We start from the raw sequence: 14,072 nt of genomic DNA, 5'->3' as shown, positions 1-14,072 counted from the left end.
GGGACTGTTGCTGTGTAGGGACTGTTGAACTATAGGGACTGTTGGTGTGTAGGGACTGTTGAACTATATGGACTGTTGATGTGTAGGGACTGTTTAACTATAGGGACTGTTGCTGTGTAGGGACTGTTGATGTGTAGGGACTGTTGAACTATAGGGACTGTTGGTGTGTAGGGACTGTTGAACTATATGGACTGTTGATGTGTAGGGACTGTTGAACTATAGGGTCTGTTGGTGTGTAGGGATTGTTGAACTATACGGACTTTTGATGTGTAGGGACTGTTGAACTATAGGGACTGTTGAACTTTATGGACTGTTGATGTGTAGGGACTGTTGAACTATAGGGACTGTTGGTGTGTAGGGTCTGTTGAACTATAGGGACTGTTGAACTATATGGACTGCTGCACTAAAGGTACTGTTGCTGTGTAGGGACTGTTTAACTATAGGGTCTGTTGGTGTGTAGGGACTGTTGAACTATAGGGACTGTTGGTGTGTAGGGACTGTTGAACTATAGGGACTGTTGGTGTGTAGGGACTGTTGAACTATAGGGACTGTTGATGTGTAGGGACTGTTGCTGTGTAGGGACTGTTGCTGTGTAGGGACTGTTGAACTATAGGCACTGTTGAAGGATATGAATTGTTGAGGATGCATTTAGGATGTTGATGCTGATTTGTTGTCAATATCGGGTTCCTGTCAGAGAATGGAGCAAGAAGACTCTGGACATTGCTGTGCGCTGGTTGACCAGGCAGTGTGGACGTCCGCAGACAGACTGCCGACACTCCTGCATGAAGCTTGTGGTCAGTCTGGCACCACTGATTCCAGGTCAGGAGCAACAAGAGATAAATTCACCAAATATGTGATTTATAGTGTCAAGATTCATAGTAGTATTGTTGCATAACAATTCTTATGTTCCAGATACCATAAGCTGTATAGTTTTAATACCTGTGAAGGTCCGCGTTAGAACTGGTCTTCAGCAACAAATGCTTGTCGTGAGAGGCGACAAATGGAATCAGGTGGTCAGACTCACTGACTTGGTTGACACATGTCATCATATCCCAATTATTTAGATCAATGCTCATGATGTCGGTCACTGGTTTGTCTGGTCCAGACTCAATTATTTGCAAACTGAGTACAGCGTTAAAGAACAAACAATAACCAAACAATAACCAAACAAATCCAAGTATAAATGGAAGACATACGTGAGAATCCGTCGAGCTGACAAGAGCACAAACCTACCATTTTCAACTGGTTTGCTATTTCAGAGTGTCCTTGATTTTACAAAAAATGAGGTCTTTGCATGTCCACAGTTTGTTTTGAAAATAAGCATATTTGTGAGGTACTGTTAACCATTTTCAACATCGTATATGAACATTGTGGTGTTGGTCTTGTGTGTCTATCATGGTATATTCATGTCTAATCATGCAGTAACATTTGTTAATGCACTGGTAACATGACAACTTTGTAACTGGATGTGTATATGCAGGTATCAAGGCTGCCAGGACATATTTCCAGACCTTTCTCAAGTCCAAGGAAGGGCCGCTCTATTTCCTGTCCAGGTTAGTCTCATCCCGTCAGTGGCAGAGAGATGTCGTATGATTGAGGTGTAGTATTGATCACCTGGGAATGTGATGAGTGAGGTGAGAATCTTTATTCAGCAAGGTATGAGTGATAAATGTTTAATGTAGTTTCAGCCTGCAGGTTTGAGGAGGTAGTAGAGTGGAGTATGGCAAGATTGGGGCAGACTGTTGTACAACAGTGTAACCCTGTGTTGATGCAGGTTTGAGGGAGTCAATCAGGTGGAGTATGGCAAGATTGGGGCAGACTGTTGTACTAGTGTAACCCTGTGTTGATGCAGGTTTGAGGGAGGCAATCAGGCGGAGTATGGCAAGATGGGGCTGTCGAGCTGCCCCCGGATGGAGGACATTGCGGACACATTCTCTCTCACAGCGGCTGTCAGCTGGTTCGACATGCTGCTGGCTGCACTGGACTGCTACACCTGGGTGTTCGGCCAGGGCTTCCTCACTCCTGAAGAGTTGTTTGGAGGTCTGGTGATGAACATTGTGTCTTTATCTAACATATTTGTAAACACTTATAGAATCCCATCTGAAGCTAAAAAGTAGGCTATTGTGTAATTTAGGAACCTGAAAACATTTTGAATCTTGTCACATACAGAACCAATTAATAATCTTTTGATAATCATTTGTTTTAGCTTGTGATGGGAAGGTTTACAGATGTGGAGGACTTGTAAAATCAAATGTAAAAAATGATATATATTTCTCCATCAAAACCTTGAAGTCAATCATGACAATTGTCTTTAAATCAGTGACTTAGATCCCAATTTTCTCCACTTATTCCTAATTGCCTAGGGGGGCACAGTCGTCTAAGGCGGTGCGATTCGCTGTGCAGAGTTGCGTCCCTTGGGCAAGCCAAACCTATGATTGTGGGTTCGAAACTCGGTTCGCCCCGATTATGTTTCTAGGTTTGTCAGCACCATACCCGTGCTTGTGGGTTTCACTGAAGTGGTAAACGTCTAAGACCTGCATCACTTCGGGCTTTCCTCCCACATTAAGCTGACACGCCATGATATAACTGTAATAATGTTAAAAGCGGCGTTAAACACAACTCACTCACTCACTCACCTAATTGCCTAATTTGAGGATGTCAACTCAGAGTACGTAGTATTATTGTCACTCACTCACTCTGGTTATTTCTTCAACTACAATGACTAATTCAAATTGTTATCAAAAAGACCACAGGTATCAGTGTTCTAAATACCTACATCGTAATGTAGATGATAGTTTGTCTTTCCTTCATGTTGTTTCATTATTTCTCCATTGTGTGTGGTTCAGGCAAGTCCCGGGGTCAAGTTTTCTCAAGTATCCAGTACTTCTGTGAGAAGCTGGCCCTGGTGGACATCCAGGGTGCCTCACAACTGTTCACACATCAGTCGACAGCCGACTTCTTCACCCCCCGGGAAACAGACGACTACAACAGGTACTGGACATGCATCTCTGTCAAGGGAAGGAATTGTAGCATAAATAGCATAACTATTCACAAATATGAGTGAGTGAGTGAGTGAGTATGGGTGAAACGATACAGCAAGGTCTTGATACGAAACGTATCACGATACGATATGTTTTGCGATATGCATATTTACGTCAAATTGTGTGGAACTTCTTGACTATAATTGCTTCAGAGCAGATTCAATAGGAACAGCTAACTTTAGACACATGTTCGTAGCGGCTATTTTTAGTAATGAACTTGAAACGCAAATTGCAACACATTTCAAGATATTTGACTGACAAACATGCTGGGAGTCGATTAATCAAGTTGTAAGTCATTTATTTTAGCAAGTGTATTGTGAAGACCTTCTCCCGGTCACATGATTGTGAGTGTGTTTGTTTGTTTGTTTGTTTGTTGTTTAATAGCCGCACTCAGCAATATTCCAGCTGTATGACGGCAGTCTGTAAATAATCGAGTCTGGACCAGACAATCCAGTGATTGACAGCATGAGCATCGATCCACGCATTTGGGATCAATAACATGCATCAACCAAGTCAGCGAGCCTGACAACCCAATCCCGTTAGTGACCTTTTACGACAAGCATAGTCGCGTTTTACGGCAAGCATGGGTTGCTGAAGACCTATTCTACCCCGGAATCTTCACGGGTCGATTGTGAGTGTGATGAGCAAGGAATGTTTAAGTTGTGAGGAGCCTGTAGTTTCACTTTGATGGGTTCAGTAATTTTGTCCTTTCTGCTTGCCAGGGCAAAGTGTACAGTGATGGTCCGAGTGTTGAACTTGCTGATGGTCATGTATGGATCCCATGCCAAGGTTGCTGCTAAGGTACTGGATAACAAAACTCACAGTGATTAAAGATACTTTTATTCATCAATGATGCTTTGTTAGCATTGTTGTACCAGTGTCTGGGAGCTGCTGTGTAGATAGATGTGTGGTACAACCCAGCTCTGTTGACATTGTTGTATATACTCCAGGTAATCCCTGAGTCAGTGCTGAACCAGTCTCTGTGGGAGCTGCTGTGTAGATGTGTGGTACAACCCAGCTATGTTGACATTGTTATATATACTCCAGGTAATCCCTGAGTCAGTGCTGTGTAGATGTGTGGTACAACCCAGCTATGTTGACAATGTTGTATATACTCCAGGTAATCCCTGAGTCAGTGCTGTGTAGATGTGTGGTACAACCCAGCTATGTTGACATTGTTGTATATACTCCAGGTGATCCCTGAGTCAGTGCTGTGTAGATAGATGTGTGGTACAACCCAGCTCTGTTGACATTGTTATATATACTCCAGGTAATCCCTGAGTCAGTGCTGAACCAGTCTCTGTGGGAGCTGCTGTGTAGATGTGTGGTACAACCCAGCTCTGTTGGCTTCAATATGGGAGATATTGAAATCATGGAGAAACTCCCAAAAGAGGTAAGGTCACAGAAATCTGCCTGTTCACAATTATTCCAGATATGGCAGGCGACATTTGCCTGTATCATGATTTCAAATTTAAGGCTTTAAGCTCAAGTGAACATTACTGAGGTTTATCTATTGAGTCATCTCTGAACACAACTTAACCAATAAGACTGACACTTGGCATTGATGTTTCCTGAACTGGAATCTCTAGAAAGGCATGTAGAATTCGGATATGATTACATGCATTGGGTATTTATTGTTTTCTTTGCGTATTCAATATCTTTTTACTCCCTTGGTTTCAGTCTATCAGGTATTTTTAAACCAGTGAGTCGACATTTTGAAAAAAATATTTCTGCCTAGTCTTACAAAAAAATAGTCTTGGTTCTCCAGGCACCACTCCATCATGACAAAGTCTGCCGCATGTTTCGTTTTTATTTCCATCTAAAAAAATAAATCTTTATAATTCTGCATCTTGGACACACGACCCTGGCAGTGAAATGCTACAATACTTTAAAACAATGCGATCCAATATAACGTGCAGTTTCTTCCCTTTACATGGGCACTGCTTTACTGCACATATCCTTATATGGTCGTGGCGGCAATAAGAGTTTTGTTTTGTTTTGCGTTTGTTTTGCCATTTGCAAATTTGGTCAATGAAAACATGACATTTATGATAAAACATCAATAAACACGATGATTTACTAATTCAATGGTATTTGTGTACTGTATTTCAGACAATTTTCATACGGGGAGATTAAGATTACATGTGTATTCATCTCATAAAATATGCCGGAAATAGCGATCAGCAGTTACAATTTTCTCCCCGATCTATGGCTGATTAATGTCATGGCAAATATCATAACTGAAAAGAAATTTCAATAAAGTGATAGGAAGACTGAAGACTTTGTATCTCTAACGACTAATGTTCATTTCAAAGCGGGTTCATGGTGAGTTGATGTGATTTACCAATCAGTTCAGACATGATTACGCCGAAATTAATGTAAACAAAATTGAATGAAGTAATATAATGGATTACACATGTAAGTCCGGCTACAGAATGAACACTTTTATAGCCAGATAGTGTAATAACAGGACTAACTTGTGTACTTTAGTATGGACTTGTAGACATGCTACTTATGGTGTTGTGTGCTCACGATAATGTCTTTGCATGTGAAATAAGATCGAAGCTCATTGTATGTGTGTATTATGCACACACTGGTAGTCCCAACAGTAGTCAAATACTCAGTATTTTACTCATCAAGGATTACATTTATGTAGGGAGGTCCTTTCCCATGTTGATTGTACACAACTGTTTGATTGGTTACATACCAGTTTGAACAATTCCCCCACCCAAAAAAGGCTGCCCGCCTCGCTATATTTTCCAAAGCCTTTGCCTGAGAACCAATTCATTTATATTTTTTTTATTCTTAAACATGTTAATTGCTGTGTGAGGTGATTTCTAATTTGTATTTGTTTGTGTGCTGCCCCAAGTGTGTAATGTTGCATAAACTCACAATAGTGACACACATGTCAATTAGCAATAGGTGAGACATGGGGACTCAGTTATTTATATTCATGTATCATTCTGTCAGTGGGGCGGTCGGGTAACCTAGTGGTTATAGTGTTCGCTCAACTCACCGAAGACCCGGGTTTGATTCCTGACACCGTGATATTGCTGGAATATTGCTAAAAGCGGCGTAAAACCACTCACTCACTCACTCACTCACTCACTCACTCACTCACTCACTCACTCACTCACTCACTCACTCACTCACTCACTCACTCACTCACTCACTCACTTCCTGACAAGGGTACAATGTGTGAAGCCCATTTCTGGTGTCCCCCGCCGTGATATTGCTGGAATATTGCTAAAAGCGGCGTAAAACCACTCACTCACTCACTCACTCACTCACTCACTCACTCACTCACTCACTCACTCACTCACTCACTCACTCACTCACTCACTCACTCACTCACTCACTCACTCACTCACTCACTCACTCACTCACTCACTCACTCACTCACTCACTGTCAGTTGATGTGTTGTGGGGATGTGGCATGCTCATAACACACTGATAAAGCAAGGAAATTTGATGCCATGTCAGAAAAGAATAATGATGAACTATTTTAGCCAGCTCATAAACTGAATCGGGGCGGTCGGGTAGCCTAGTGGTTAAAGCGTTCGCTTGTCACGCCGAAGACCAGGGTTCGATTCTTGACATGGGTACAATGTATGAAGCCCATTTCTGGTGTCCCCCGCCGTGATATTGCTGGAATATTGCTAAAAGTGGCGTAAAACCATACTCACTCACTCACTCATAAACTGAATCATAAAATTTGATGAACAGGTAATTATGTGTCATGTAATTCAATTTGCAGATGGAGCAGCTTCTTGTAGTATTCAAGCAATTCCTCCCTCCCAGCCACCTGAAACAACTCAACCTAACACTCAAGGAACAGCTCAAGGGAGACAGGTTGGTGGTCTTTCAGATTTTCATGTCATAATAGTCACTACACAATCAAATGTTTAATACTGCTGTATGTATGTAATCGGCAATTTTCAGAGTAAGCATAAGTTGCGATAAGTTTAATTGCATGGCATAGTTATTAATGGCACAGGTTAGTTGAAGGTGTGATTTTTTTATGAAAGTTTATGAAAGCAAGTTTCATATTCATTTACAATTGCCTCAATGCTATTATTTGCTTGATTAGCTGGAAAGTCTGACAATGTACATCAGGTGAGCTATCATGCTGATAAGTGTGTCAGCGCAGTGTGGGAGGAAAGTCTGACAATGTACATCAGGTGAGCAATCATGCTGATAAATGTGTCAGCACAGTGTGGGAGGAAAGTCTGGCAATGTACATCAGGTGAGCTATCATGCTGATAAATGTGTCAGCGCAGTGTAGGAGGAAAGTCTGACAATGTACATCAGGTGAGCAATCATGCTGATAAGTGTGTCAGCACAGTGTAGGAGGAAAGTCTGGCAATGTACATCAGGTGAGCTATCATGCTGATAAATGTGTCAGCGCAGTGTAGGAGGAAAGTCTGACAATGTACATCAGGTGAGCTATCATGCTGATAAGTGTGTCAGTGCAATGTGGGAGGAAAGTCTAACAATGTACATCAGGTGAGCTATCATGCTGATAAGTGTGTCAGCGCAATGTGGGAGGAAAGTCTGACAATGTACATCAGGTGAGCTATCATGCTGATAAGTGTGTCAGTGCAGTGTAGGAGGTAAGTCTGACTATGTACATCAGGTGAGCTATCATGCTGATAAATGTGTCAGCGCAGTGTAGGAGGAAAGTCTGACAATGTACATCAGGTGAGCTATCATGCTGATAAGTGTGTCAGTGCAATGTGGGAGGAAAGTCTAACAATGTACATCAGGTGAGCTATCATGCTGATAAGTGTGTCAGCGCAATGTGGGAGGAAAGTCTGACAATGTACATCAGGTGAGCTATCATGCTGATAAGTGTGTCAGTGCAGTGTAGGAGGTAAGTCTGACTATGTACATCAGGTGAGCTATCATGCTGATAAATGTGTCAGCGCAGTGTAGGAGGAAAGTCTGACAATGTACATCAGGTGAGCTATCATGCTGATAAGTGTGTCAGTGCAATGTGGGAGGAAAGTCTAACAATGTACATCAGGTGAGCTATCATGCTGATAAGTGTGTCAGCGCAATGTGGGAGGAAAGTCTGACAATGTACATCAGGTGAGCTATCATGCTGATAAGTGTGTCAGTGCAGTGTAGGAGGTAAGTCTGACTATGTACATCAGGTGAGCTATCATGCTGATAAATGTGTCAGCGCAGTGTAGGAGGAAAGTCTGACTATGTACATCAGGTGAGCTATCATGGTGATAAGTGTGTCAGCGCAATGTGGGAGGAAAGTGATGAAGTGTTTTGATATTAACCACTTAGTGAAACCCACAAGCATGGGAATGGTGCTGAAAAAAACAAAAACTTAACCAGGTGAAACAGCACTGAGCTCATGATGATTTGTTTCTGGAACGCATACGTGACATAATTCATGAATCCTGCACAGTGACCATTCCCAAGGGATTACACTCTGCTGAGCTACCCATGCTACCCATGCCTCCCCCTCCCCCCTCTCCCCCCCCCCCCCCCCCCTCCTCCTTCCCCCAAGTTAGTAACTGATGACATGTGTACTCTTAGTATGAAGAAATGGTATCTAAGGAACAGCATTGGCCTTTGTGAGGCCCTATTAGACACCCCTATATTTGTGGACTAAAAGTATAAAGTATGTTGTTGCAGAGACGTGGTGGGGTTGTTGCCACTGTCGTTCACCGACGCTGGTGTTGACCACACGGGTGTCCAGCAGTTGGTGGCTGGGTACACGCAGCTGCACAAACACGGCCTGCTGATGGAGGCAATCAAACACGGTGGAGATGCCAGCAAGCTGGCCAAGAAGGTCATGCAAAATGTGTACGAGGTGAATATACTCATATGTTTTTTGCCTGGGCAAGGTATTAGTTCTCCTGGACATAATATTACATAACACATGTTAATCATCAAGTAGATGACACAAAGTTCTCTTTGTTATCCGTTGTCCCGTTTTGTTTACCTGTGTAGGGAGTCATACAGAAGACAGGCAGCCATAACTCATCTGTCAACCTGACACCGACAGCCGTCTCCCTGGCTAGATCTCTCCTTCACCTGGCCTTCCAGCTGGGTTTGCCGGTAAGTATAACGCCTTCTGCTGGCCAGATCTCTCCTTCACCTCGTCCTCTCCCTGGCTAGATCTCTCCTTCACCTCGTCCAAATCATTACTCAGTTTGTTTCATGTTTTAATGCATTTTAAAGAGCTCAATACAAAGGATTATTTTACTCTAAATTTTTATTTTTATCTCTATATGTATATTATATTACGTGGAAATAATCACCAAATTGACGTCCTGCAGGATGACAGTCTGGTAGATTCTCTTCTGGAAAGCAAGTTTGTTCTGGGACTTAGCCAAGGTTTGGAGCAGAGTCACGGGGACCTGTTCTTCACGATGTTCAAATCCCCCATCAGTGCCCACCTAGCTGAGAGATCGGACCAGATACTGGTTCTCCTGGCCAAGCAAGCGGCAAACGATCCTCGCCGAGTGAGCAGTCTGCTGGTCAGCATGGTGGATCATGTGGTCAAGGACAGGGCACTCCGCAAAAAGTAGGCCTTCTTTTGTTAAGGCCAGTTTGTGTAGGGAGGAAGGATATTATTATATCTTCAAGGGCAGGGTTAAATAGTTGTACAAAGGAATTTTATCCGTTGTCTTTCCAAGGACATTTTTGTATATCACAGCATGTCAGCTTAATGTGGGAATGTGGGAGGAAAGCCAGAAGTGATGCAGGTCTCAGACATTTACCACTTTGGTGAAACCTATGTGCATGGGAATGGTATGAACAAACCTGGAAACATGATTAGGGCGAACCAGGAATCATACCAATGATCATAGGTTTCTGGCAAGCTCAAGGGAGGCAACTCTGGGTAGCGATTTGAGGTGCCTAAGACGATTGGGACACCCGTGCCCCCAATGTGGATATGAAACCTATCCCCTTTCAAGGTGTCAGATCAAGGTCTAGAGTGGTACCTCTGTCTTCCAGGGAGGGTGAGCGGGTGCTGTCTGCCATCCTGATGCAGTGGGAGTTTTTCCGGTCATGGGTGTTCAACAAGGCCACAGCTGACCAACAGGAGTTGGTCATCCTGCTTCTGACCAAGATGCTGCAGGTGGACAGTAAGGTGAGTGTGTACATGTTGCATGGTTTAGTGCCAGGGCTCAGTGCTCAAATGCAGAATACTACACTCATTCTGACTAGATAACATTTCTAAACTTGTGGGGGTGGTCGGGTAGCCTAGTGGTTAAAGCGTTCGCTCGTCACCCCGAAGACCCGGGTTCGATTCCCGAAATAGGTACAATGTGTGAAGCCCATTTCTGGTGTCCCCTGCCGTGATATTGCTGGAATATTGCTAAAAGCGGCGTAAAACCATACTCACACTCACTCACTCACTCACTCATTCACTCACTCACTCACTCACTCACTCACTCACTCACTCACTCACTCACAAACTTGTGAACTTTTTAGGATATCTGACAGAGTGAAAAGCATAAGTTCAGCCAAGAAACCAAGCTGGTTATCTGTAACTGTACAGAGGCGAGTGGATATAGCTTGGCTGTATCATATACCTACTGATGTTAAGATATAACTAATGTTGAAGACGTAAAGGGAAATTGTATTTCTTCCATTCCATTATATTTGTGTGAGATATTTGTCTGCACTTGGCAAATGGAAAAGATGCCGATCAGGTTGTAAGAGGCCTCACGTTGCCCTTGTCTCACTCTTAAATAGGCACAGCAAGAAACTGTCACATCACACAAAAACGTCTTTAAATGAGGCAGCTGTCCTGTTCATGGATACACAACAAAGGGAGGTTACCCCTATTAGACTTCCTGCTCAGATGAGCCACAAGTATGGTACATGCATTTCCTTTGCTGCCACTGACTGACCATCAGTATCAGTAAACCTTCCATGTGTTTTATTGATTTCATAGACTAAATGTTTGTCTAGGTGACTGACTGTGGTAGCATTTAAAACTTCCTGGCCACCAAAAGATATTAAATTTCCTGTCCGCCTACTGATTAATGTTTTTGCTCACTCCAGCAATAACTATCTTCTAGGGGTCATCCTTTCCTGAAAATAGACAAAGAGTCAAGGTGCCTATTCCAACCTTTATATGGTGCCTATTCCCACCTTAATATGTTTCAGCTGGCCTCCGATACATCACACCCTGCGTACACCACCTTGTTTGAGATGTACCAGACAATGTTGACAGACAGCAGGACTAATCTGGCCTTTAAGGTAATGGTGTGCAAGGACGGTATGTTATAAATGTAGATGTCCAATTTTAAAGTTTATGGAAAGCTTTGAAATATTGTTATTAAAATTGTCAGATATGTTCCTATGACTGTCAAGCAGCCATTATGTCTTCCTTACACTTGCAAGTTTTGGGATTTTGATATGATGAAGTACCTAAGTATGACTAAAAACACTCAGTCAGGCAATAAGGAATGTATTATGGCCCTACAGACATATGTGCGGTTTACATCAGAAGATATTGTTTGTTTTCAGAATCGTGTGTTGGACCTGCTTCCGTTCTTCTCTGTTGTTGGTGAACCCCACATATCTAACCTAAAGTAAGTGTGGTTCAGATCAGATACAAAATCAGTGTGCTCAACCTATGCTGGTCGTACGAGGCTACCAATGGCAACCTATGCTGGTCGTACGAGGCTACCAAATGGCAACCTATGCAGGTCGTACGAGGCTACCAATGGCAACCTATGCTGGTTTACGAGGCTACCAAATGGCAACCTATGCTGGTCGTACAAGGCTACCAAATGGCAACCTATGCTGGTCGTACGAGGCTACCAAATGGCAACCTATGCTGGTCGTACGAGGCTACCAATGGCAACCTATGCTGGTCGTACGAGGCTACCAAATGGCAACCTATGCTGGTTGTACGAGGCTACCAAATAGTAACCTATGCTAGTCGTACGAGGCTACCAAATAGCAACCTATGCTGGTTGTACGAGGCTACCAATGGCAACCTATGCTGGTCGTACGAGGCTACCAAATGGCAACCTATGCTGGTTGTACGAGGCTACCAATGGCAACCTATGCTGGTCGTACGAGGCTACCAAATAGCAACCTATGCTGGTTGTACGAGGCTACCAATGGCAACCTATTCTGGTCGTATGAGGCTACCAAATGGCAACCTATGCTGGTCGTATGAGGCTACCAATGGCAACCTATGCTGGTCGTATGAGGCTACCAATGGCATCCTATGCTGGTCGTACGAGGCTACCAAATAGCAACCTATGCTGGTCGTACAACCTATGAGTGCACCAGAGTGCACCAACATGGATCACCAGCAGTGACCGTTTTGCAGGGAAGCTGGTAGAAAGCAGGATTCTGGTGGTTCAGTTTGGACATGTATTTTTTTAATGATGCAACGGGGCAAGCCTATAGTTAGTATGAGTGAGTGGCCGAAATGCAGGGTTTTGCCTGACCCTTATTTTGTTAGCCCTGTGGATTCCGAGTGGGTCGGGATAAACTCTATCCCAAAATCGTCTGATTGGACGACAAGTGATTTGTATAAGTGCACAGTGAAGTGGTCATAAAATCAGACACATTTCCAATCCAAATAGATTATGTCTAATTTTATTGATTGTCCAAGCAAATTCGAGTATTTCATGAAGTTATGAACCTTTTCAGGCGCAGCCTGGATAGATTTGTGGCTGACCATTTCCCACTGAAGAGTGCCGAGTTTGTAAAGGGAAGTCCAAAATACAATGACTACATTGCATCCATAGACAAGGTAAGAGAGTTAAACAGGAGCAACTTTGCATGTTGTATGTGTGATGTGTTGAGTGCTCTTAATGCAAAAGCACTAATTCAGTATTGGACTTGACCAAGGCGTGGAGTAGCGTTATGGTTAAACATGTTATGGAGAGGCTATGCTCTCAAGTCGCATTGTCCACTTGTGTCTCCTTGTCAGTGTTTGAAATAATTTCAAAACCCGACAGGACAGTAATGTTTCAACTTCTTGTCTGGGAGTCTGGTGCTGCTGATCCCATGATTGTAATGTTTCAACTTCTTGTCTGGGAGTCTGGTGCTGCTGATCCATGATTGTAATGTTTCAGCCTCTTGTCTGGGAGTCTGGTGCTGCTGATCCAAGATTGTAATGTTTCCGCCTCTTGTCTGGGAGTCTGGTGCTGCTGATCCCATGATTGTAATGTTTTCGCCTCTTGTCCGGGAATCTGGTGCTGCTGATCCCATGATTGTAATGTTTCAGCCTCTTGTCTGGGAGTCTGGCGCTGCTGATCCCATGATTGTAATGTTTCAGCTTCTTGTCTGGGAGTCTGGTGCTGCTGATCCCATGACCAGTGTTGCAACTTCTTGTCTGGGAGTCTGGGGCTGCTGATCCCATGAGTGTAATGTTTCAGCCTCTTGTCTGGAAGTCTGGTGCTGCTGATCCCATGATTGTAATGTTTCAGTTCTTGTCTGGGAGTCTGGTGCTGCTGATCCCATGAGTGTAATGTTTCAGCCTCTTGTCCGGGAGTCTGGGGCTGCTGATCCCATGAGTGTAATGTTTCAGCCTCTTGTCCGGGAGTCTGGTGCTGCTGATTCCATGAGTGTAATGTTTCAGCATCTTGTCTGGAAGTCTGGTGCTGCTGATCCCATGATTGTAATGTTTCAGCTTCTTGTCTGGGAGTCTGGTGCTGCTGATCCCATGACCAGTGTTGCAACTTCTTGTCTGGGAGTCTGGGGCTGCTGATCCCATGAGTGTAATGTTTCAGCCTCTTGTCTGGAAGTCTGGTGCTGCTGATCCCATGATTGTAATGTTTCAGCTTCTTGTCTGGGAGTCTGGTGCTGCTGATCCCATGAGTGTAATGTTTCAGCCTCTTGTCCGGGAGTCTGGTGCTGCTGATCCCATAATTGTACTGTTTCAGCCTCTTGTCCGGGAGCCTGGTGCTGCTGATCCTATGATTGTAATGTTTCAGCCTCTTGTCCGGGAGTCTGGTGCTGCTGATCCCATGATTGTAATGTTTCAGCCTCTTGTCTGGGAATCTGGTGCTGCTGATCCCATGATTCTAA

The 14,072-nt window shown here is 43.6% G+C and overlaps 1 protein-coding gene across 1 annotated transcript in view; it reads left to right on the top strand.

The window, feature by feature from the left end:
* LOC124137282 (DNA-dependent protein kinase catalytic subunit-like) overlaps window positions 1-14,072 on the top strand; it is a 125,966-nt gene that overhangs the window by 41,555 nt on the left and 70,339 nt on the right. Inside the window, exons 31-44 of the mRNA XM_048392413.1 lie at window positions 695-819; window positions 1,481-1,553; window positions 1,853-2,040; window positions 2,847-2,991; window positions 3,764-3,842; window positions 4,312-4,434; window positions 6,799-6,893; window positions 8,694-8,871; window positions 9,012-9,119; window positions 9,341-9,588; window positions 10,023-10,158; window positions 11,184-11,276; window positions 11,547-11,611; window positions 12,690-12,792. Of these exons, the coding sequence (XP_048248370.1) occupies window positions 695-819; window positions 1,481-1,553; window positions 1,853-2,040; window positions 2,847-2,991; window positions 3,764-3,842; window positions 4,312-4,434; window positions 6,799-6,893; window positions 8,694-8,871; window positions 9,012-9,119; window positions 9,341-9,588; window positions 10,023-10,158; window positions 11,184-11,276; window positions 11,547-11,611; window positions 12,690-12,792 (1,759 nt within the window). The remainder of the gene's footprint in view (window positions 1-694; window positions 820-1,480; window positions 1,554-1,852; window positions 2,041-2,846; window positions 2,992-3,763; window positions 3,843-4,311; window positions 4,435-6,798; window positions 6,894-8,693; window positions 8,872-9,011; window positions 9,120-9,340; window positions 9,589-10,022; window positions 10,159-11,183; window positions 11,277-11,546; window positions 11,612-12,689; window positions 12,793-14,072) is intronic.

This window comes from Haliotis rufescens, unplaced genomic scaffold, assembly GCF_023055435.1.
Source record: "Haliotis rufescens isolate VD_foot unplaced genomic scaffold, xgHalRufe1.0.p SCAF_11, whole genome shotgun sequence".
In the NCBI taxonomy this organism is placed as follows: domain Eukaryota; kingdom Metazoa; phylum Mollusca; class Gastropoda; order Lepetellida; family Haliotidae; genus Haliotis; species Haliotis rufescens.
Note: the sequence above shows the minus strand (reverse complement) of the source record. Positions and strands in the feature narration are given on the sequence as shown.